The 26,060-nt window shown below is 39.2% G+C and overlaps 1 protein-coding gene across 1 annotated transcript in view; it reads left to right on the top strand.

Annotated features, from left to right (window-relative positions):
• Positions 1–26,060, top strand: part of AGBL1 (AGBL carboxypeptidase 1) — a 534,408-nt gene that overhangs the window by 123,499 nt on the left and 384,849 nt on the right. The window contains 7 exon segments of the mRNA XM_009250131.3: positions 890–1,006; positions 2,371–2,951; positions 4,489–4,572; positions 5,109–5,195; positions 8,037–8,185; positions 9,713–9,800; positions 17,096–17,240. Of these exon segments, the coding sequence (XP_009248406.3) occupies positions 890–1,006; positions 2,371–2,951; positions 4,489–4,572; positions 5,109–5,195; positions 8,037–8,185; positions 9,713–9,800; positions 17,096–17,240 (1,251 nt within the window).

Below are 26,060 nucleotides of genomic sequence, written 5' to 3' on the forward strand. Positions count from 1 at the left end.
GTAGTAGGAGAATACCAGCTCCTCCCCAGGTCTCGTAAGGATTGATATAATTTCTCTCCTGCCTACTTCTCAAATCTCATCTCCTGCAACCTTCCTCTTACTCTGTAGGCATCAGCCACCTTCTTTCTGTAAGCAAATTGAAGCTTTTCCTTCTGTTAATAATTCACTGGTAGGCCTGTGCATAGCTGGCTTTTTTTTTTTTTTTTGCCATTTAGGTCTCAGTTAAAACATTACCTCCTTATGAGTCCTCCTGAGATCTCCTAATCCAAACAGCCTCCCATTCCCCAATCTTAGTCACATCATTCTCTTTTATCATTTCAAGAGGAGTTATAACTGTTGGAAATTAACTTATTCATTTGTTTACTTTCTTCTTTACTGTTTTTCTTCTCTTGCTAAAAGGCAAATACCATGGAAGCATGGATGTTTGTCTGTTCCATTGTGACCGAAACTTCAGTACCTAGAAAAGTACCTGCTCACAGTCAGTGCTGATTAAATGTTTGTGAAAAGATTGACAAACCTAAATGTCAAAGATAGATAAAGAGGGACAAGAATTACAATGATGCTGATGATAGTGGCGATGAGATAAAGAATTTCTTTTATACTGTGCTTTATCGATTACGTAGTTTATCTCATTTTATACAAATTTTTATTTCTGATGAAGGCTGATAAATGCTGACATAAATGCTGAGACAAGTTGTTTATCTTCTTTCTTTTTATTTAAAAAATACAATCCAGCATAACAAATTCTTCACTGGATGAGCTAGTGCTATAATTTGGAGGCAAGAAAACCATGTCCTAAGATTCTGAAGAAGCACATACATATCATGTCTTGATGCTTCTCAGGGTGGATTTCCTGATTGTAATCTCTTCTATGACTATTCCATTTTAGGATGATGACTTGGAAACAGATGTGAACAAGCTGAGTTCCAAATCTGGTCTTGACCGACCTGAAGAGGAACTGATGCAATATGAGGCGATGTGTCTTGAGCTCTCCTATAGGTTTGAGGTAGGACATATGCTGTGGTTCTGATCTTTGACGATGCGTGATGAGTTCTTTGCAGATCCTGGGAGGCCAAACCAGGGTGTCCAGATGGAAAGCATTGCTCATCATTAGCCATATGCTTCTGGGCTCTTCCTTATAGAAAAGCAGAATGCTAAACAAAAATGGGAAAAGGTGGCAAAAATGGAAAAAAGTTAGGATGTATGCAAGGGTTCTTCAATCTGACACCTTACACTTAGGATGGATACACAGTCATGTGCTGCATAATGACATTTCCATTGATGACAGGCAGCATAGTCCATGACGGTCCCATAAGATTATAATACTGTATTTTCACGTCACCTTTTTATGTTTAGACACAAAAATGCCATTGTGTTACTATTGCCTACAGTGTTCAGCACATTAACATGCTGTACAGGTTTGTAGCCTAGGAGCAATAGGCTACACCATATAGCCTAGGTACACAGTAGGCTAAACCATCTAAGTTGGTGTAAGCACACCCTATGATGTTCATACAACAATGAAATCACCTGATGATGCATTTCTCAGAACATTCACCATTGTTAGGTAATGCATGACTGTAGCATGAAGGTACACATCACTACCTATTGTCTGGTGGGCAGGGTGCCCTGCCCCCATGCACTGAAAAAGCAAATAAAAATTCATGATGATTTAATTGTTCACATGCCCAAAGTGGGACCGTTGTCCTAGACGGCTTTTTGAAGGTGGACATACCGACTTCAGGCTTTCTTTTTTAGTAGAAACAAATTGGGAACATTAGACCTGGTGATGCTAATTCTGTGCCTAGTTGCTGCTGCCACTGTTGCTGCCATCAATATTTTAGACCTGCTTTTTGATCTTCATTATATTCTTATGGCTCTTAGTAATCATGAATTTGCCTACATCTAAGGGTATAAGCTAAGTCATGTGTACAGAGGGAGTTAATATATTCTATTTGACTTCAGAAAGCAGAAGGATAGTTTCAGGGAAGGAAATTTCAGTTTAGTATAACATTTTTTTCCAAATAAACAGAATTATTTTCAAGTGAAAGGCACTGCCTTGGGGTGCAGTGAGGCCCTCATAAATATGGTTTTCCAACCAGATTGTAATTTAGTGGGGGGTCTTGAAGACATTCAAATACTGTTTAGCGTTGGACTAGACCCACCAAAAGCCCCTTCCAAACGTGAGTTTCTATGATTCTGTCATTTATTTGACTCTTGAAGGTTAGTCGTTAGTTGACCTTGGAAAAAGCTTCCAAATTCACAGGATTTATGCTTAGCTCTGTGCCCAGAGAGTAAGGACAGGGATCAAATTGTATTCCCTACCTGGAAGGACACACTAACATATTGTATTCCATTTTGAACCTGAAGGAACTGCAGTCCAAACTTGGAGATGATTTGAACTCTGAAAAGACTCTGTATGCCAATCACCACCACATTCCGGCCACTGCCTCCTCAAAGCAGCATTGCTACAACAAGGACCAAAGCTCCTGTGGGCAAGAAAGAGAAGATGCTGTCCAGACTTCCCTTCTGTGCATGGTGAAGATGGGAAGGTCCACTGTGCATCTAGGCTCCAAAAAATATCCTGGAGTGAACCCGTACCAAAATGTGCAATCCAATAGTCTCAGGAGAGATTCTTCTGAAAGTGAAATCCCTGACGTTCAGGCTTCTCTGAAAGCAGATGCCTGGGACATAGATGCAATTTTCTGCCCAAGGATGAGTGCCCCCTTTTCTAATTCCACTAGGACTAGAGAAGCTGTCAAAGTAATAGATAAGCTTCTGCAGACACATCTGAAGCGTGTCCCTTTCCACGATCCCTATCTTTATATGGCCAAAGCTGGAAGAACCAGCTCTGTGGTGGACTTCAAGATGATGGCATTTCCGGATGTCTGGGGACACTGTCCCCCTCCCACCACCCAGCCTATGTTGGAACGCAAATGTGGAGTCCAAAGGTGATGGTGCTACTGACTTGGGAGCTCTTTGTTTTCTGTTCTTTGATAATTTTATAAGTAAAATGGTTTGTACAGATAATTCTACTATCTATAGGAAAGTGAGCATTAATCAGGAACATGTCAAAGCCTGTTGGCAAACTGGCCAAACACACAAACTTTCCTTCCTGCAAGGACTTTTCAGAATCAAGTGTGGGGTAGTGGTAGGCATGCATTTTCTGATGAAAAATTCCTTGAGTAATTCTAATACAACTCCTTATCCTATATCCATTGCAAACCACTATCACAAAGAAAGATCCTCAAGTTTCTCCGAATACTAGGCTCCTTCCTCAAAAGTAGGTTTTCAGAAAAATCAAGAGCTGATTATTTGGGATCTCTTTTCTTGCTTCCTACAAATTGATAGGGGATCTCTTGCTAATAGAAAGGAGGAGGTATGCCTCCATTCCACAGTCCCAGCTATTATAGACCCTGGCTTAGTTCGGAGAATAGTTTTGCTGCCTCACAGAGGCGAGGCAGAGGGGGGATGGAAAAGACATTCTCCGGGGAAGAAACACTAGATGATAGATTATTTCCAGAAGGCAGGAAAGGGAGCTTTACCCATGGCTCAGCATATTGAGATTACAATGAAAACTGCTAAAGGCAAAGAAAACATTATTCTCCTTGAAAAAAACTGTATGCACATACCAAGTCAATGGAGCAAAGTGGGCAGACCAGAAAGTTTTCTTATTATCCACATCATCGGTAAGTTATTCTCTTGATGGTAAATCCCCCAAACTGTTCCCACTTGGGGTCCTGGCTGACATATCCAACCCTACCCCCTGCACTTTATCTGTCATGCTCATTTTTTGAGAAACAGATCACAAGGGCTGTTCTAGCACCATCTTATCCCTGCATAGGACATCTTCCCTCTGAGTCCAGGCCTCATGTCCACTTTTTCTTCACCCTTCTCTCACACCTCCCCTATGAACTGGAGTGGAAATTCAGGAAGGTAATCTGAAAGACCTCCTAAGCTTTCTTTCTCTCTCTTAGTTAAATATCCCAGATTTTGGTGTTTCTTAGAAGATTGACCTTAGCCTACTGGAGCAGACAGAGCCCAAGGAATATAAATTGCACAAGGGTACACAGGCTTATTGGAGCCTCCCAAACCTTGAAGATGCTAGCAGCTAATAGTCCTAATGTCTTCCTCAAAATTTTCTCAGTGCAAACTACCCTCTTATTCCCACAGCCAGAAAAGTTCCAAAGTCCCCCAACGCAAGTGCTTTTGATAAAATTCTTCAAGCCAAGAATTCTCTAACTGAAATCTAACATCAGTACTTCCTACATTCCTACTTCATATGCAGTTTTATTTTTTGATAGAGAAAGAGAAAGAAGGAGGGCAGGGCTATTTGCACTCTCTGAGCTCAAGGTTGAGGTGTTATTAAACTTCTCTGTGCTTTCATATTTTTCTGATGACCCCCAAAGTTCTTCCCAGGTGATCACAGGATGAGTGAGCTAAGGAGAGAAGGCTGACCCGTAAAATGTTTTCTATTTTCTTTTTCAGGATCAGGATATTTGAGGATATTCGGAGGCTCATCCAGCCAAGCGATGTTATAAATAAAGTTGTCTTCAGTTTAGATGAGCCTTGGTAGGTAGTCTCATGCATCTGAGGAAGGTGGGGCATGGAGAATTCTGTTAATGTCATGAGAATAGACATGTTTCCTGTTAATAATCCACTCCTCCTCCTAAAACAGCATGATGAAAATTCAGGTTAAAGATCTGTAAGAGAAAGCTTATCTTTAAGAATCATCGGCCAGGCGCGGTGGCTCACGCCTGTAATCCCAGCACTTTGGGAGCCCGAGGCAGGTGGATCGTGAGTTCAGGAGATGGAGACCATTCTGGCTAACATGGTGAAACCCTGTCTCTACCAAAAATACAAAAAATTAACTGGGCATGGTGGCAGGTGCCTGTAGTCCCGCTACTTGGGAGGCTGAGGCAGGAGAAGCGCTTGAACCTGGGAGGCAGAGGTTGCAGTGAACTGACATCCCGCCACTGCAATCCAGCCTGAGCAACAGAGTGAGATTCCATCTCAAAAAAATAATAATAATGGAAAACAAAGAATCATCACACTGTTTTCAAAGAGTAGTGATAATACATGTTCACATGTTTCTTATTTCATTGTAGGCCTTTGCAAGACAATGCTTCCAATTGTTTACGGTTCTTCTCCAAATTTGAGTCAGGAAATCTTCGCAAAGCCATCCAAGTGCGTGAGTAAGTAAGGAAAACCACAGTGGGTATCACCTGGCAGTTCATAAGAGCAAGCTGTGACTGTCTCTTCCCCATGCTCTGTTCAGTGACCTTGCATTGGTGGCTTGAAATCAGCCATGGTGGGAATATTTATACCATAAAAATTGGCAAACAGTACAAGTGAAGGTTTTTCCTCTCAGAGAGTCATTTGTTAAACATTTACCAGTACACCACTAGGTGTACTGATATCATAGCTACACTGATATCATAGCTAAGTGAGCCATTCAGTAGAGGTGAACTGTTACTAATGTGTCTTATGTTTCAAATAATGGGTCCATATTTGGGTGTGAGAGAACTTTGACTGAGATGTTTATACTTTGATGCCAAGGCTGATTCTGTTGACCTGGAAGGGTACATGGGCTTGCTATTCCTGCACTTCTCCATGACTGTTGCTCTCATTCCTGTGTACCTTGGTGGCAAAAATCATGAGCTTCCCAGAGAAAGGTGAACCAGCCTGCATTCAAGGGAAGATGCAGTACCATGCCTCTCTAGCAGAACCTACAGATGAGCTCTCAGTAGAAAAGGATATCCTAGCCAAGGAAAGTCTAGGGCTGTACAAACTAAAAGAAAGGAAATAAAACACAAATGAATTTTACTTCTTTTTCAGTGTCAGAAGAGACTGCAGTTCTCACTATGTTAAAATTCTTTCTATTATAGCAGTGTGGATATTTTTCCCATATACCAAAAGGCAAGATACATTATTCATCTTCTATAGGTGAACTTCTGAAAAAACAGTCCAGAACAGATAATGGTGTGGTGGCCATAGACAGACATCAGAATCAGAGTGCCAGGGTAACTGCATCACCTTCCAACCAGGAGACTGAGCAAGTTTCCTAACTCACTCCATGCCTTTATTTCCTCACTCAGAAAATGAGAAGAATAATCGCACCTACTTCTTAGGGATTTCATGAGAGCTAAGTAATATGCTTAACGGTCTTAGAGTAGTACCTGGCACATGGTCAGCACTTAGTCAACATCCGTTCTTACTCAGGGATGCATATTCACCATTGTTGGAGCTCAGAATTCAGTATAGCTGAGATCTCCTTTATATCCACCTGATGATTCATTTTTGAAGTTTTTCCTCTTTGGGGGAGGTGAAGGGTGATTTTTTTTTTTTGTACATAAAATATTTCAAGAAAGCCCAACATATAAAACAGAGACAAGTTTAATCAGGCTAAAGACGGGAAAGACAGTCATATCAAGACTCTTTCTCAGCCTTCTTTGTGTTGTTCCCTTAGTTTCCACTTCTTCCTGTGGCTCCTGCTTTTAGTATTTCTTCTCTCCAGATATCATGTTCAAAGGATCCAGGAGAGGAGACCTGATTATGAGTCTCCTGGTGGAACAGTTATCAGATCAGGATGTGGCTAAGCTGCTGGCCCGGCTCAGGTCTTTTTCTCTATACATTTCCCTTGGACCAGAGTGTAAAATCCTAAATTCATCAGTTGTGGTCAGGGTAATAGAGTCAAATAACAGTAAACAAACCTACTTATGGGTAAGGACTTTTTATGATTACTTTTTGGAGAGAGAACTGTGGGAATAGCAGACAATTTGAGGATCATAGCCTTTCCAGAATTGTTCTTGTGAGTGCCACTCCATGGGTTATGTGTCATGTGTTGTATGGTGAGCCCAGCGGTTAGAGTGTGGTGCCCACAGCGACAGTGTGAGGACTAGATTCCATCAGATAGCTCTACTCTGCTCTCATCTGTCTTATACCAAGCTCTAGCCTTTCATTAATCTCACACAATGCCATTTACCAGGGGTACAGTGTGGGAGAGTATGAATGGATTGGGGCAAAAACATTTTCCTTTTCATAAGAGCAACGCAAAGAGAATACCAAGAGGATGGAACAATATTTTTTAAAATAAAATATCCTGATAATGTTTAAGTCAAAACTGCATTGCTAGTTCTGTTGCTAGAGATCAGAAAAATAATAACCTTTGGAGAGATAGTGATGGGGAGAGGATCCCTTAGGGCCTCCTGGGGTGCTGGAAATGTCCTATATCTGGGTAGTAGTCACACAAGTGGTTTCAGATGTAGATAAATTCATTGAGCTGTATATTTAAGATGTGTGTATTTTATAGCATGGGAGTTATATCACAATGAAAATGAAACAACCCCTGCATTGCTAGCCTAATTCATGTTTGTTGTTTTGCTGGGGGATTTATATTTACTAGGTTATTTGATTTTTATAAACATCACCTCAAGTTTAGACACTTCCATTTTCCATATGTAGAAATTGAGGCTCAAAAGTAATGTTGATCATCAAATAGCAATGGCATATCCAAACCAGATGTGATTGAATTTTCTTTGGAATATAGCACACTTGCATTTTTTCTAGCTAGATAAAAACTTCCTTATAGTTTAATAAAAAGGTATGCTAATATTTCAAAATATTAAAAAGACTAGAATTGGAATGTTCTTAACCCAAAAAAGTATTAAATGCTTAGGTGATAGATATTTCAATTACCCTGATTTGATCATTACACACTGTATTATTGTATCAAAATATCACATGTACCTCATAAATAAATACAACTATTATGTATCCATAATAATTTAAAAAATTTTTAAATGTGCACTATTGTGTAATTGACTCATAATACTAGGAAGCCCCCTCACCTCCACGAATTTCCAAAATCTGTACCCAATATTGTGGTATCAGGATGATAAGTATAACTTACCAGCCGGCTGAGATCCTGGGTCTTAGATCTATAACCCAGAAACTGAAACATGTAGATTCTCAGTGTCTGAAGTTTACCTGAAAGACTTTCCAGATAACCCTCCAGTCTCGCTTCTGATCTGCAGGTTCGAGTATGACTTGCTGGTCAACGCAGATGTGAACAGCACCCAGCATCAGCAGTGGTTCTATTTCAAAGTGAGTGGTATGCAGGCGGCCATCCCTTACCACTTCAACATCATCAACTGTGAGAAGCCCAACAGCCAGTTTAATTATGGTATGAACTCTTGGGGAGCAGGGGCTTTCTGGAACATGCCAGGAATGACATTTCTTGACTGTTTGGATTCAAAGAGCCTTGCTTGGGTTCAGAGGGTTTGAAGTTGGGCAGAGTTTTGGGTTGCCAGGTGCGGCAAGGCAGGCAGTGGCCCTCAGTGGCACACTGCTACTTTAGAGGGGAGGCTGGGCATCCTCACTCTGCCACACATGACATCTACTGCTTCCAGATTCCCTTGCTCTACCTTGAATTTTTTGAGGTTGGTAAGCGTTCTCATTTATTCCTTCTCTCCATCTCCTAAGTCCCATAGGAGCAAATGCTTTGACCTGCTTTTTTCTCTGCAAGATAGAGGAACAACAAAATCCAATTGGACAACACTGATTTACATTCTTAGAAAGCTCCTGAAGAAGTATAAATTCTCCTGAATACCCGTGGCCATTTTGGAGGAGATATTCAAGAGAGAAAGGCTGACGAGCAGCCTGTATTTATTTTGAATGTTTCGAGGAATGGAAATTCTGCATACAGTTGCTGCATCATATACTAATTTACTGGGTGGCTTTGAATGAGGAATAAGTATTCCCAGGTGTCTAGGTCCAAGTGCAGGATACTGCCTCTATTTTGTAGTGACTAAACAGATTCTTGTGGGTATGAGAAGAGAAAATATGAACCTTGACGTTTATATTCACTTTGTATGGGTATTGTAACAAATTGTCACAAACTTGGTGGTTTAAAACAAGACAAATCTGTTCTCTTACAGTTCTGGGGTTCAGAAGTCCAAAATCAGTTTCTCTGGGCTGAAGTCAAGGTGTTGGGAGAACCACGTTTCCTCTGGAGATTCCAGGGGAAACTCCGTTTCCTTTCCTTTCCCAGCTCTAGAGTAACGTTGCCTGCATTCCTTGGCTGATGGCCCCTTCTTGCATCCTCAAAGCTAGTAGTGTTGCATCTTCAAATCTCTCTCTGCTTCAGTCACGTTGCATCTCTTTTTTTTTGGTGAGACAGAGTCTTGCTCTGTCACCTAGGCTGGAGTGCAGTGGTGTGATCTCCGCTCACTGCAACCTCCGCCTCCCGGGTTCAAGCGATTCTCCTCCCTCAGCCTCCCAAGTAGCTGGGACTACAGGTGTGTGCCACCACGCCCTGCTAATTTTTTATGTTTTTAGTGGAGACGGGGTTTCACCATGTTAGCCAGGATGGTCTTGATCTCCTGACCTTGTGATCTGCTGGCCTCAGCCTCCCAAAGTGCTGGGATTACAGGCATGAGCCACCATGCCTGGCCACGTTGCATCTCTTCTATAGTCAAACCTCCCTCTACCTCCCTTTCACAAGGATATTTGTGATTGCATTTAGGGCTCACCAGGATAATCACCCCATCTCAAGATCCTTAACTTAATCATATCTGCAAATCTCTTTGGCCATATACAGTTAATAGTCACAGTTTCCAGGGATTAAGACCTATGTATCTTTGGGGGTCATTATTTGGCCCAGAACAATTCTCTTTCCCTCATGGATTAATTCCTTTCTGATTTTGTGTAGGGATGCAGCCCACCCTGTATTCTGTGAAGGAGGCTCTTCTTGGCAAACCCACTTGGATACGGACAGGCTATGAAATATGTTATTACAAGTAAGTTAGAGCGCTGTTAGCTTCCTTTTCTCTGTCCTGTAATTTTCTCTCAATTTCCCACTTTTCCATATTGATCTTATAAATATCAGCAATCTGTGCTTGTCTGCTAAACTTTTTGTCACTGTCCTAATGGCCAGTGTCCTGCCCTTCAGAGGTATAAACATATTCACTGGCACCCACAGTAGACCTCGAGAAATACCTTTTGATTTGCTGAAAGAGTTTATCTTCATTTAAACATATTAAAACTTTTAGATCTTGTTGTCAGATATTAGAAGTCACAGAGATTCTACCTGTGATTAGTGCGTCAAGCCTTAGTTCTTTACTTGTTTCCACTAAACCCAGAGAGTGAAATGTCTGAGATGTTTTATCCTGTTTCTCCCCATCTGTGGTTTAGTTTTCCAAAGTACAGGAGGGTGAATATGTGACAATTACACATAAGTAACTCCTCCCCATAGCAAGGTAATTTTGTGGAAAAAAAATAAAAGAGGGAGGAGTTTCAAAATTCATCTTCAATCATTGATCAGTCGCCAGTTTCATCAGTTTATCCTGCAAAGTTATAATGAACTTTAAATTGTCCATTTATTTTGATGAAAGAAATGCGTTCCAGACATCTAGATTGCTTATGTTTACATTTTCTTCAGGTGAAAAATAAAATTCAAATTTATAAGAAAATAAGGATAGGGATTGCTATGAGCGGTAGAATATATATAATTAATTATTAGTTCAGTGCTAGTTTCTTATAAAAACTGAGAGACTAGTACTTACTTTCTTAAATAAAGTAAGTTTCATCTCTTTCTGAAATTACTAGAGGCCTCTAAAAAAGTATGATCAGACATTCTGGAGTTTGGGATAGTTGTCACTATGGAAAAGAAACAGAGTATATACCCTTATTCCTCTTGGCTTTTGAGACTTTGAGGATAGGAGTATTGATAGATGGGAAAGGTCAAGAATCTTGTTGCTGTATCAGATACAAAGGCAAAAATCACCATGGAGATAATGACAGTCTACAAGACACAGAGCCAGGCTGACTAGCAGTCTGTAATAAAAGAGTTGGAGGTATTCAATCCCTGATCTATTAGGATATGAATCTAAAGAGGATTTTTTTATATCCTTTAGAGGATTTTTTTATATCCTTTAGAAAAATTGCACAGTATTATGACTTTGTTGGTTTTCCATTCACCTAAATGGCAACTACTTTCTGGCTCACCTATCTTAAGACTCTCAGGGCCTTTCTTATGGTTCAGAGAGATTTAGATTAAAAATCACCTCAAGGTGATAGTCTGTAACTGCAGCAAAAAAAAATATGAAAACCTACTTTTGGACCTTGGTGTGTCAAGAATGACTTTTAGTTTTCTCTTAAAATAGTTATTCTCAGTAAATGTGAAAGACTCAGCTTAGAGCTGGCTTGGACCTGAAAGTTAGTAACAGATTGGACAAACTTAACATTTTGCATTATTTCCTAATGGGATGTATAAATGTCCCGTTGGAGGATGCTCCTCTTGGAATTGCGGAATAAGAAGGCTAAGGGGACCACGTATTTCCCAAAAGAAGGAAGAAGCCACACTTTCAAAAGCACAGCCTTGACCTTAGGAGAATCAATGCTGATAGCTTTTAGAGTTATTAGCAAGACAATTACTATGTGATTAAAGAGCAACAGAGGGATGAGAAAAAAATCATGAATGTATAATGTAATTCATTTTTCATATTCCAGCCATGAATACAACAGAGATGAATGGATAAGATTGCTACATTGTAATGTAGTTTGTTTTATAATTATTCACCACGTTGTGTTAACATATTCCCAATAATGTGATGTAACAACAGGATAGATATGTGTAATCTCTATTCACCCACAAATTAGAACACCTTTCTCAATTGTAAAATGATGCCTTAGATTATACAATATCTCTCTCCCTATTTACCCATCCTGATCTTTGAGTTGATTTGCTTTAGAAGAGTTCTTTGCTTCTCTCCTGCCTTTATTATCTCTGGTATATTAATCTGGGAGAACTTTACTTCCCTATTTCCTTGTCTCCAATATATCTTTAGAAACTCTGCTCTATTTCTATTATGCTGTTAAAGTCCCAGACTTGGTGCCATGTTTTAAGAGGATGCCAGGGTGCTCACTGTGGAGACAACTGTGAGCCGTGGTATCTGAGCATGTTTATAGAAGGGTGAAAGGAAAAAGGAGACATAGAAGAAATGGGATTTGCATTTGCATTTTCTTTCAGAAGTTGAAGTTGACAGCAATGATGAACAGTTAAGGATGTGGGCTGACTACTCTGTAGGGCCAATCATCATCAAATAGAAAGTCTCCAAACTATTTTGACAATGTGCCACTAATCAATAAGATATATTTGTATGTGTTCTTACCAGATTAGTTTATACATTTAAAAAAGTATATATGCATTACTATACTAATATATTATGCACATAAGAAAGCATGCAAAAAGTGAAGAGTTTTAAATTAGGAAAAAAAGATGAAATAAATAATAGTTTATATCTACCTAATTGTTACATCTTTATGCTATTTACAGCTTAGGGCACACTAGAATTTTGCTGTGGAGTTTACCATTAGATGTAGTTATAAATAGTCTTTTTGGTAATTTTGAGAAATTTTGATTAACTTTCTAGATCTGATTAGATTATTTTAACAAAAATGAGAATTACCGAGAAAGACCTAATATTAAGGGTAAGGGGTAGGCTATGTCCATTCTGCCATTTTCTGGTCATTTTGATTGCAATTTAATTTTATCATCAATAGATGGCTTGTAAGAAGATTTTCCTTTAAAAAGTAATTGTCTAGTTTGTGAGGTTTAGTTTAATTTAGGTAATACAATCTGTAAATCAAAGTAAGCTTCTGTAAACTTAAATACCTTGCTGGAAGCTAAAAGCAAAAGAAAAAGGAAGGGAGCTAGCTGTTCCCACTTCTCCCTTTGGAGACCTCTCCCATGCAACAATCGATGCTTAACTAACATATAAAAACCGTAGATGCAGAGTATCATGTGTTTTTCATACTCCAGCCCTGGAATACAACAATGATGAGTGGATAAGATTGCTGCTCCATCATCTAGTTTGTTTTATAATTACCCATCACATTAGGTTGATATCGAGACAGCCATGCCAATCCCCATATTAAATAGTAGACAACTTAATTTCTTTCTTACTATCTAGATAATACTCATTTTAAGGAGAAATTCTAATATTTTCTGCCTGTGGTCAGTTGATCACTCTGCCCCTCCCCTGGAGCACCTCCCACCCCTTCTATTCCACCCCCTGCTCTTCTCCACCTTGATGACCACTAGGCTGGAAAATAAAAAATGCCCCTCGAGAGGGAGGAACAGAAATGGGCAGATTCATTTTACCCTGCCTCTCGTAAAAGTAAGCAAGGGCCCTTTTAGTTTCTTTTTTATTTAGTTCCCTGTGGTCTGCTTCTTCCTCTGATGTGCACAGTCACACACCTTTTTGAATTCTCTTCCAGCTCTGGTCTAAAGTAATTTTGGTGCTGAAGGGCAGAGGGAGGGAAGCTATGCGCTTAGAGTGGCCATGTAATACACAACGGCTGATCTCTTCTGACATTTATCTCTGCTCGTGAGAGGAGATGGAACAGCTCACTCATGAAGATGAATGTCATACAAGAGCTCTGCCATCATGCATCCTTCCGCGGGATCTCAAGAGAGAGATTTAGTGTTATATAGAATATTAGAAATGCTGCAGACACAGGGAAGCCTGGCAACTTCGCTGCTCTGCCTTATTAGATCCTGTTAAGTGAAATGACGCACCCTTGTTAAACAGAGCCATTGTCATTATAAGATTATCTAATCCATTCTCCATCATGGCATTTGCTTATTTTACGCACCCTGCCGAAAAGAAACAATGACTTTCCAGCATATTTTTAAGTACAAATGGAAATAACCTGAGTTCATAACTATGCCTTTGTGTACTTGCTCCTTGCTTCATTGAAGTCTTTATGATTATAAAAGTGCAGATCCTTCCAAAGATAAATGATTCAGGGAATGGAAAAGCAAACAAAAAGCCTTTTAGCTGTGAAGTTGCTGGATGTACCCAGCCCAGGTCATCTTTGACCCCAGATGACCAATAGGATCCAGCTAATCTTCAAGATCACTCCTGATTTTCACCAGGCTGCTTCTCCATCTAGACGAACAGATTGAGGAGAGGAAGTTCTTTGACTCAAACTTCCACCACTCATTAATGGTGTGGCCTTGGGCAAATTATACCAACTTCTTTCAGATTCTTCATCTTAAAATGGGATAATAACGGTATCTACCTGATAGAAGTGTTCTGAAGATAAAATGACATGAGATAAAACACATGTAAAGGTTAGAACAGTGTCTAGTGCATAATAGGTGTTCAATGAATGCTAGCAATTATTTTTAATAATTAGTAAAAACATCTTAGTGGCATCAAATACCAATGATATAAAAGTCATAGTATATGGATCATTTTATTAGCTCTCGTCTTGATTATTTTACATTTTTTTCTATTATTTTAGACTGTAAGTTCATAGGCAGCTCTGATTTATGAAGACCAAAACTTCAGATTCTTACTTGCTACCTTGGGCATAAGACATCTTGTCCTTTTTAACCCATTCCTAAGAAGCAGGTGATATAATAAAAAAAATTTAGTTTCTGAGCTAAGCCTACAACTGGGGTTAAATCTTGTTTACTATACTTGTTGTGTGGAATTGCTCTAGACACTTAACCTCTGTGAGCCTTAATTCCCATGTGTAGAATGTATGTAATAATACTCACCTTGAAAGGATGTCATTAGGATTGGAGATAATACATTGAACAACCTAATTATTACTCCTGGAGTCTTGGGTCCACGTATTATACAAACTTTAACTGAACAGCTGCTATGTCCAGGCAAGGTGGGAAGCATGGGGGGGGGGGGGCGGGTAGCATGTTAGGTGAGAGAGAGAGAGAGAGAGAGAGAGTGTGTGTGTGTATGCATGTGTGTGTGTGTATGTGTGTGTGTGTGTGTGTATGTTGGTGGTGTGAGAATGCAGATTTGACATAGTCAGAACTACCATTTGAATTCCTTACACTTCCCTTAAATCTTGAGCCCATGGAAGCTCAAGAGCTAAGGATTGGCCCATTTTATTTCTCTTTCCATTTCACTGCAGCTGTTTTTTCCTTGGAGTCCAGATTTGGTCTGAATGAGGGCAAGAACATAGAGATAAATACATGGATTTTATTTTTTCTCTCTCTTTCTTGCTGTCTCCTGTGGTTGAATGTGGTCAGGTTGAGTTTGCATAGGCTAAATGTGCTTGTGATGTGACTTTAGTGTACTAATAGTGCAGTGGGGAACCTAAAAAGAAGCAAGGCCCATGCCAAGTAAGACCAACCCTACTGGCCCTTAGGGACACCTATTATTTTTAGTCAAGATACAGGCTCTGTCTCCACCATTTGTAGGCAAAGAACTGGGGACAGTGAGGCACAAGGTGCATGTTTCCATCTGCCTTTACATTCATGAATACATGCACATCTGTGTGTGCACTCACACATATATGCTTACAAGTGAAGCACTCTTCCACGCTTTGATTGGTTATCCCTGGCTCATTTTATTTCAACTGCTGTTTCCTGTAAAGAGGAGTAATTGACTAGCATTTATTGTTCAGCAAGGTGTAAACTGAGTGTATGTTTGCATGGAGCCTTTACAAGGGAAATCAGAAAGCAAATAAGAGGTAGAGCATATGTAACTTGCATGCTTTCTGAGCTACCATCTGCTTCTTTACATACTTTCTAATAACCAGAGTTATAGCTTTTGGAGAAGCTTCAGAACTTTGGGGCAATCTGGCAAAGTAGACCCAATTAGGCATTGCGATCCATATCACACCATGTGGGAAGACACTGTTTTAAAATTTCTATTTCTGTAGGCACAAAGGAAATGGATTCTATTAATACAATGACAAAAACCTGGGTGTGACAGCCACTTGAGCTTACGTTGTTACAGGGTACCCTCCTTTCCCTAGCATGACCAAGGCTCCAGATTGGCATGTTGGCAGAGCTGAGGGAAGTTAAAGGTATCAGGTCATAGTCAGTGGGCTACCAGCTTCCCTTAGTCCCATTCCTAGGTGTATAAATATTGAAAAGCCACAAAACCATGAGAAATAAAATAACAGATTTTCTATCTCTTTCTTCCGTGCTTACTTTTTGCTTAGGTAGGGAGTGGCATGAAGGTAGCAAAAAGGTAGAAAAGAATAACCCATGTTTGTTATATTTTTCAAGAACACACAAGAATAATTACCTACTATTTCTTCCCTTCCCCTTCCCTTTCCCCCAATAAAACCAAAAGCACAATGGACTAGTAAGCCAATGTTGTAAATGTTCAAAGGTGGAATTACATCTTGGTGTCCGGGTGTATTTTGCATTATAATGCAGCCTTGATGATAACATTTCTCAGGAAATCCTGCGCAGCTGTCTCAGCATCATTTGGCAGCGTGTGGGGAAAATATTGCTCGGAATGGACTTCTGGGTGCAATTTTCTTTGATACTGTTCTCTGAAGTATCAAAATTGGTTCTTCATCTTTGACAAAAGAAAATGTGCACTCTCAAGCCTTATGAAGCTGAACCACGTTTGAGGTGACAAATATATTCCTTTGGGAAGAAAGTAATATACAGTGGAAAGAACAAAGCCTTTGCAGCCAGAGAGGTCTGGGTCTCAGTGTTGTATCTACCATTTAGCTTTGGGTTCTTTGGCGAATTAACTTTTCTAAGCTTTTGTTTCATCATCCACACGATGGGTTGCTGCAATAATAACATAAGATGACATATGTTAAATGTTGAATTGGAACTCAATATATCATGTGATTGCTAATAAATCTACTTGGCAGGTGGAGGGGAAAGGAAGGAGTTGAATCCTATGTGGGCTGGGGAGAGATAGGGATTGGGGGAACCCAAATTTGGGTGATAAAGTTTATGTCTCCAATGGAAACCCAAGAAAAACAGAACTGTTCACATTTTCCTCGATGTTCTAGCTCAGTGACTATATAGTCCTCATTTTCAGACAGCAAGGAAAGGTCGGTAGCATATATGGCACAATTGGGAGGCAGATGGGCCAGGCTACATGTTGCTGAACTGACTCATGAACTGTCAGTAAGTTCACTTGTACATTTCCCTTTTCTCAGTTTCACCCACAGAAATGTTTCAAGTGAAGGCCATTGTGCCGGGACAGTATATAATGCACAAGATTTATAGCATCTAGGACCCTAGATGACCCTGCACCCCCCTCCCACCTCTCCCTTATTCTCTTCTCTTCTCCTCTCTCTTTAGAAATCATTATCGCCAGAGTGCAGCTGTTGCAGGCGGAGCATCTGGGAAGTGCTACTATACCCTCACCTTTGCTGTCACCTTCCCACACAATGAGGATGTCTGCTACCTGGCCTACCACTATCCCTATACCTACACAGCCCTCATGGTAACTTCCTCTTTACAGCATCACTCCAGCAGGACTGAAGGGGTGCTCTGAGGTTTTCCTGGGAACATTTTAGAGACCCTGACATCCTGATGGGGGGCAGAGGGGGATGTAGGGGAACTAGAGCCTTTCTAAAGGAGCCAGGTTTTGTTGTCACTGACTTGGTGCTTTCTAATTGTCCCATCTCCTTCCCTGGATAGAGCACAAGGCTGAGCCTTGATCAGTGACATTCCAAAGGCCCAAGTGGTCTGCAAGTTGGGGCAGACATGGGGGCATTTCTTAAGAGACTCTATCTTTAAAAAGTCAAGTTAAGTATGAAGTAGGTTGGAGTTGTATGGAGAGCAAGACCATGCAAGTAAGCTGAGATGCAAATCTGAAGAAAATTCAGTCATTCAGAGGAATGGAGAAAGCAGGAAGGTAGAGCTTGGGAAACTTCTGAGTCTGTGTGCACGCAGCCACGCCAGCATCTCCAGTGGTTCCAATGACTGTGAGCTGGAGGTGGCTAGAAGGATCCAGGGTGGAAGAGAAAAGTGTAAGAATAAAACACTAGATCATTGCAACAGAGAACCACAATCTTTTTATGAGGGAGCGTAGAAGTCAGTGCAGACTCACAGTTAGCATTCCTGTGTTCCATAAGGCCCTGCAAAAAGTTCACAAGACAATTGTGAGAAAACGGACTGCTTAAACCATGCAGTTTTCTGTCATTTGAAAAAGCTGGCAAACTATCCCTTACTGCTGCCATTTCATGGATATCCTGAGGATAAATGAGCTCCAGTATCTTCTATAAAGCACTTTCATCCTCTGTGTTAATTTAAAATGTTATTAGCGTATTTATAATCATATGTGTGTATATATATCACTTAGCCTGAAGGATGAGCATTTTCATTTTAAGGCTGTGATAAGGAGTTGGAAAAGATAATAACCAAGAACATCTTTTCCTTCAAAAGGAATGTGCAGGTGTAAATGGTAATTTTTCACATAGAGAAGGCATATCTGGAACCACGTGGCTCACCGCTTCATGAAAGTGCATCTGTCCTCTTCTCCATGTGTTGTCTTGCCTAAAGAGATATTTTTACTGTTTTCCAGATTGCAAAAGATACACAACTAGTATTATTTGTGTATCACACTCAGAGAGCTCAAGAAGTTAATCCAAGTAATGTGCGTTGCAAGCTAGGCTGTAACAAGCCACATTTGTTATAAAACATGTTTTGTTGCCTTTAGGGACACGGAACAGGCAAGATTCGTGATCTCCCTTCAACAGCTGTTTTTATGGTCTTGCCTGTGAAACACTGCACATGAAAAGTCTACTGTGGGCTGGGCACAGTGGCTCACTCCTATAATCCCAGCACTTTGGGAGGCCAAGGTGAGAGGATTGCTTGAGCCCAGAGTTCGAGACCAGTCTGGGCAGCGTGGTGAAACCGCCATCTCTACAAAAGATGCAAAAATTAGCCAGGCCTGGTGGCATGCACCCATAGACCCAGCTACTTGGGAGGCTGAGATGGAGGAACACTTGGGCTCAGGAGGTTGAGGCTGCAGTGAGCCAGGATCACACAACTGCATTCCATCATGGGCAACCAAGTGAGACCCTATCTGAAAAAACAAAACCAAAAGCAAAAACCAGAAAAGAAAAAAAAATCTGCTAGGGAAGGGGATTCCTTTTAAAATATGTTATGTGTTTGCCTTTCCCATTGGGTAAGGGATCATGGATCTAGGACACTGTTCTTTTCACTTGTTAGAATATCTTGGACTCTGATAAGGTTCCTGGTGGCCATTCGTATAAAACATTAGAACGCAAAGGGGTTGGTGAAGTTGTCTAATTCACCCTTAACGTTTATAGATGCAAGAACTAAGACCAGAAGTCCCACATTTAGCTAGCGGCCATGGAGGAACAGAACATCAGCCTTTGAGGTGTATTCCCGTGGTTTTCTATTCCCCTGTAGAAAAGTGTGGAAGAAATTCAGAATTTCTGCCCCGGGGTCAGATCAGTGTCATTGCTTGCCATTACATTCGTAAGCTGCTAAAAGATGCAGTCGTTTTATGAGTACATGTAGTCATCATTGTATGATGATACAGACATCTCTAATGTTTGAATTCAAATCACCAACCCACAGTTTATATCTTTAATGCTGAGTGCTGTGGATGTGGTTCAGCTGAGAGATAATGTCTCTTTCCAAACATGGTCTAATTCTTACCCCAAGATGCTCCGATGGATTCTTGCTAGGTGCCTACAAGCTGATTCAAATTGTGTAACCCTTTCAACCTGGCCTTGACTTGATGGTACCTAGTTGTTTACCTTGTGCCTCTGGGCCTGCTTACCTTCTGGACACAGTTTCAGATCAGAATACAGGGTCTAAAATTTGCAATTGATAAATAACTCTAAGAACCACTGGGTGGGGGTTCAATGAGGAGATGATTTCATCTTAAAGGGAAACAAAACACACAAAAAAGAGGACTACCCTCTCTCCACCAGTCACTTAGTTTCACTGAGAGGGAAAGAGAGGCCTTGTTAATTGATGCTTATTGGCTTGTTACTGTTAACAGTATTAATAACTATTACTGTTACTATTAATTACAATAAGCTATAACTGCTTATGACTTTTTATTGTTACTTGTGAGCCTACTGACTGTGAATGTCTTCCTCCAGGGAAGTTTGTGGAGAGTTAATGAGAAAGAGGGATAACTTATTTCTCCTAAATAAGCAAAACAGGGTTAGAAAGACAATTTGTTACTTGAAAGTGACAAATGTGTATTCTCAATTTTAGGTTTTACATTTCCAATAACTCACAGTCTTTGTCCTCTCTAGGTTTAAGACAATAATTGACTCTGTGACTTCTCTTAAAAAAAAACTTCCTCCCATCATGGACAAAATGAGTACATTCTGTAATGCTAACCAGTCATTTTTATTTTTGGACATGTCCTGAGGAGAAACAGTTTTTCTTCCAACAGATCAGTGATAAATTAAACGTGAATGATACCCCAAGGGGAAAATTAACTGTATGTTACTTGGGGGTTATGGTGAGGGGTAGAAAATACGTTTCCATGTGGAATTCATAATTTGCAAGTCTCTTATAATATGGATTACATTTAATAATTACAAACATTTTTATAGCAAAGGACTTGTATGTTGGATGTTTTTCAACGTGACTACAATTTTGAAACTTTCAAAATTTTATTATTCTCTTATAATAAGAAAATTAGTATTTGGTTCTTTCAAATGGATATCTTTCAGATGCTTGCCAGCAAGTCTGTTGGATAATTGTTCATATTATAGCATTAAAATACAGCTAAAAGAAAGAAATATACTATTGTAATTCTGAAGCAAACAAAAGCTGTATTTTAATCAGCCATATCAAGTTGTCAGTAATTGTAATGGTTGTTAAAGTGTTAGCAATAATCGTTAAAGTATTAGAATTATGTTATAAATAGCCCCTAGGTAGCCAGTAGTACTGGTTGAAAATGGGGCCCCAAGAGAGTTTCTGATGAATATTTTAGGAGGTAAAAAATTGGGATCTCACTGAGAACTTATAACTGTATAAAGTGACGAGACAAAAAAAGTGGTCATTAGTAGAATCCATGTATTGGGAGAGCTTAAGGACCTTAAAGGATAGAGCAGAATTTTTACCAGACACATATACCCACTGTGAAAGATGTGAATACTGTTATCTCCAGAGACGGGGTGGGTTGAGGGTGAGGGGGAAGAGAGAGAGAGAAGAAAGAAGAAGAAAGAATAGAAAAGGAATTAGAATGTCACATGCACAATATCTTATGAAAGACTCAGAATGAATGAAGAGTTTAAGAAGTGTCAAGTGGGAAATGTGGACTTACATGTGGCAGATCAAAGATGCAATGAGCAGGTCACAAATCAGCACTGTCAGGTAATCAGTTGACAGAGATCCATTCTTGTATAGGCCAGACAAATGACAGACCCCAATAAAGGTTCTTGATGTTGAGGAGGTGAACATGGAAAGCCATTCTGAAGGAGCTAATATGTACATGAGTGATAAAGTCTTTGACAACAAGGACATCTGAATTCCAGGGTCTTGGGCACAAAGAAAGAAAGCTTCCAGGTCAGGCAGGTCTAGATTTTAGTCTAGGTGTTGTGTTTCCTTGCTGTGTAGCCACAGGCAAGCTATGTAACTTCTCTTAGCCTCAGTTTTCTCATCTGTAAAATTGGAAACAAAAAAGCAATGACTACATAGGCTATTTTGAAGATTAAATAATTGCTAATTGGAAAGTTTTAGCAAAGTGTCTACATCTGGTAAGCAATACTAGATGGTAACCATTAAAGCATTTATTGTTTTTTATGATGATGTGTGATTATTTTCTCTGTTGGACTGATTGGAAGATACCCATTCCATAATTCATACTAAAATTAAAATAAAAAAAACAAATGGAAGACCCCTCCTCAAAAATTACAAAGGCTACTGATTTTTTTCTTGGGGTAATTGATTATGATTATTTTTTTCTTACTCTTTTTTCTAAATCATCATAATATAACGTTGCTAATTTTTAATGGACAAGGAATATTAAACCATCCTTTCTTTATAATTGACAAATCTGTGAGTAGATATCTAGAGACTAATCATTTCTCACATTTTTAAAGTTAAGTCCCTTTAACTTGGGGAGCATAATATTGGCAGACTGAGACAGTTTGAGAAAGCTCATCAGAACATGCCTGCAGCATATTCTTGTAGCTTTTATTTAGCTTAAGGTGTTATTTGTTCTTCTCTTGTGATAAGAAGTCTTTGATTCTCTGATGAGTGTATTTAAGTGACAACTGAGATCTAGGCAGTAGACAAATAAAATAGGCCATCTCCTTAGGAGTGGGCTTTCTTCTAAATTAGGGGAACAGAGAGTGCAGCAGTTTAGGGGATAACAATAGAAAATGAATGGTTTTTGAGTGCATAGTGCTTCTCACTTTATCAGTAGCCATCAGCAGGTTACCCTGCTGAGGTCAAGGAAGTCTTTTATCGAAGTTTTAAGGGAGTAGTTGATAAAGGAAAGGGAGACTGAGGACTCCTGTGGAGAGACACAGGATGAGGCTGCAGGCTAAGGTTATCAGCTTGATATTGTTCACAGACAGGATTTTCTTTTAAGAAGTCAGTCTCTCTGGGGGTTTCTACAATTGCCTTAAACTCATTCACATTTTTATAAAGAAACCCACCCCTGTGGCTTCCACAGGGCTGTAATTACAGTCAGTTGGCACATGCATTCAGAGGTCCTACTTTTCTCATCAGTGATCCCCACAATATCCAATTAGGCATAACTTTTCTGGACCAGAGATGGGAGATCATTTTTAGGAGAACAGAACAAAAACGTTATTGCAAAAGGAAATCCAACAGAAATTTATTCTTGGCTTACTTCTAGCAATCTTTTATATGACTGAAGTCAAAATAATCCCCTAAAAGTAGAAGTGTTAGATACTTGCTGGACCTGACGGCAGGTCCAACAGGAGGGAGATTTCATTGAGGGGTGCAGGGAGATGGATCCATGAAAAATTGCAGTTTACAGAAAATGAGTAATATGGTTTGGCTGTGTCCCCACCCAAATCTCATCTTGAATTGTAGCTCCCATAATTATGTGTCATGGGAATTAATTGAGTCATGGGGGCAGGTCTTTCCCATGCTGTTCTTGTGATAGTGAATAAGTCTCATGAGATCTGATCATTTTATAAAGAGGAGTTCCCTTGCACACACTCTCTTGCCTGCCACCGTGTAAGATGTGCCTTTGCTCTTCTTTCACCTTCTGCCATGATTGTGAGGCTTCTCCAGCCATGTGAAACTGAGTCGATTAAACCTCTTTCCTTTACACATGACCCAGTCTCGGGTATGTCTTTATTAGCAGCATGAGAATGGACTAATAGAGTGAGCTTAAGCTAAGAGAATATTAGGCATTTGTTGATTTGTAATATTGTTGTGGAAAATAATAATAACAAATTAAAAGATAACTCATGAGAGAAGAAAACTTTCAGGCTTTGCCTTCTCTGACATGGGCTGCTTGGGAGCCTGTCCAGCCAACACTATTTTGAAGGACAGTGCTCATGTGCCCTGTGATACCTTTTTGACTTTTTGTCTCTCATAGCTAATAGTGCTTGGTGGCTTCTATAGGCCAACCTTATGCCTAACCTGCTTCCCCATATCTGATTCATAAAATCTAGATTTTATTATTTTTTTAAAGTTTGATATCAGGCACCAAAGAGCTATGGCTTAATTGTAATATCACAGAATGACGATTACTGCTTTTTGTTTTTCATTTATTTTTTCCCCCTTTTCTCTTTTTTCTTTTTCTTTTTTTTACAGATTGTGTTTATTATTTATTTTTAATTTATTTATAAAAGTTTCATTTCATTTTTAATTGACAAATAATACTTGCTTATGTTTATAGGGTACAATGGGATGTGTTGATACATGAATATGTTCCAGATTGATCAAACCAGACTAATAAACATATCTATCACCTCACATACTTACCATTTCTTTGTGGTGAGAACACTTAAAATTACTCTTTTAGGGATTTTGGAATAATTCTGTGTATTATGATAAGCTATGATTACTATACTATGCAATAGATGACCAGACCTTATTCCTCTTGTCTAATTGAAATTTTGTACCCTTTCTCCAACATCTCTCCATTCCTCCCCCTTGTTCCCGCTCCTCCAGGCCCTGGTCACCACCATTCTACTCTCTGTTTCTATGAGTTTGACTTTTTTATATTCCATGTATAAGTGAGATCATGTGGTATTTGTTTCTCTGTGCCCAGCATTTCACTTGGCATATGTCCTTCAGGCTCATCAGTGTTGTTGCAAATGACAGAATTTCCTGCTTTTTAAGGCTGAATAGTAATTCATTGTGTATGTATGTATATATGTATGTATGTGTGTGTGTGTGTGTGTATAAAACTCCATGAGTGCGCACTGTGGTTGTTTCCATATCTTGGTTCTTGTGAATAATGCTGCACTGAACATAGGGGCGTAGACAGATATCTCTTTGATGTACTGATGTCAGTTCCTTTGGATATATACCCAGGAGTGAGATGGCTGGATTGTATGGTAATTCTATTTTTAATTTTTTGAGGAAACTTCCTACTGTTTTCCAAAATAGCTGCACTAATTTACATTCCCACCAATGGTGTTCAGGGTTCCAGATCCTCACCAGCACTTGCTATCATTCATCTTTTTGATAATAACCAATCTAACAAGTGTGAAGTGGTATCTCATTGTGGTTTTATTTTGCATGTCTCTGATGATTAGAGATGTTGAACATATTTTTTTAATGTATCTGTTGGCCATTTGTATGTCTTCTGTTCAGAAATGCCTATTCAGGCCATTTGCCCATTTTTATAAGGTTGTTTGTTTCCTTGTTACTGTTACTTGTATACAAGGTGTTCCTTGTATATTTTAGGTATTAGCCCCTTATCTGATGTATGATTTGCAAATATTTTCTCCCAATTTGTGGGTTGTCTCTTTGCTCTGTGAATTGTTTCCTTTGCTATGCAGATGCCTTTTAGTTAGGTGGAATCCTATTGTCTACTTTTGCTTTGTTTGTCTGTGCTCTTGGGGTCATATTTAAGAAATCACTTCCCAGACTAATGTCATGAAGGTTTTTCCTTATGTTTTCATCTCATAGCTTTACAGTTTCAGGTTTTATGCTTAGGTCTTTAATCCGTTTTGAGTTGATTCTTATATAAGGGATCAATTCTCATTCTTCCACTTGTGGATATTCAGTTTCCCAACACCATTTATTGAAGAAACTGTCATTTCCCCATTGCGTGTTTTTGGCACCTCTGTCAAAAATCAATTGACTATAGGTGTCTAAGTTTATATTTGGGCTTTAGTTGAGAAAGCTTCACCATTGGCAAGGACCCATGTGGCCATAATAAAATGTGAAACAAACAGATTTAATAAGAGAGAGAGAGAGCGAGCTCATAGAAATAATACAGCAAGACAGTGTTTCCCAAAACATATTCTATAGTACTTCAGTCTCTTGAGATGTTTGGAGAAGAAAAGTTTAATGGTCATCTAAATTTATGAAGCACTTGTGCTAGTTTTTCTTCTAACAGTTCACAATGCATATTGAAATATTAAAGAATCTGAGAAATCCTGCATCCACAGAAATATTTTCATTTTCTTTAACTTAACATTTTCTAAGCACTTTGGCTATGAATTTCCTGCCTTCTCCACCTCCTTGTTCACACCACAGCATTTACACACTACGGGATATATTTTGGGAAATGCTGCAACCAAGTTTCCCTTTCTGGCTTTAGAGCCTCGGAATCTTGATAGTAATTGTGAGGCAGGCTACATTTAGTCTAGATTTTGATAATAAAGAATACTGAGAGCAGCTTTCACTCAAATGTTTATAAAAATCTTAAAAATAATTTGTTTATGATCACAGAGACTATAATCTGAATCCAGCACTATCCATACCTTCTTAACTAAGGAGCTGGAATTTTCCTTTTCCAGGATGACTTAGAAACGTGATTGATATTCTGATGGAGACATTTCCATTCTTCTTCTGTGCCATCTCTCATGGGATACCCAGATGTCTACTTCTTATATCAGGGCTTTAGTTAATAATTTAATATTGATTTTTGTAACCTATGAATTTTTTTCCAGTAAGCTTCTTTTAAGAGGATATTTTCTATTCTCTAGTGGTTATTTTATTTTTGCTGTGTCGAAAACCATTTTTATTTAAGTCTAATTTCATTTAATTGTCAGAAAATGTGATTTGTATAATTTCTGCTTTTTTGGGGGAAGAATCTAATGAGTTTTTAATAGCTCTATGTATGATTAATTATTGCTACAGTTCCATGAATATTTGAGAA

This window comes from Pongo abelii, chromosome 16, assembly GCF_028885655.2.
Source record: "Pongo abelii isolate AG06213 chromosome 16, NHGRI_mPonAbe1-v2.0_pri, whole genome shotgun sequence".
NCBI classification, from domain to species: domain Eukaryota; kingdom Metazoa; phylum Chordata; class Mammalia; order Primates; family Hominidae; genus Pongo; species Pongo abelii.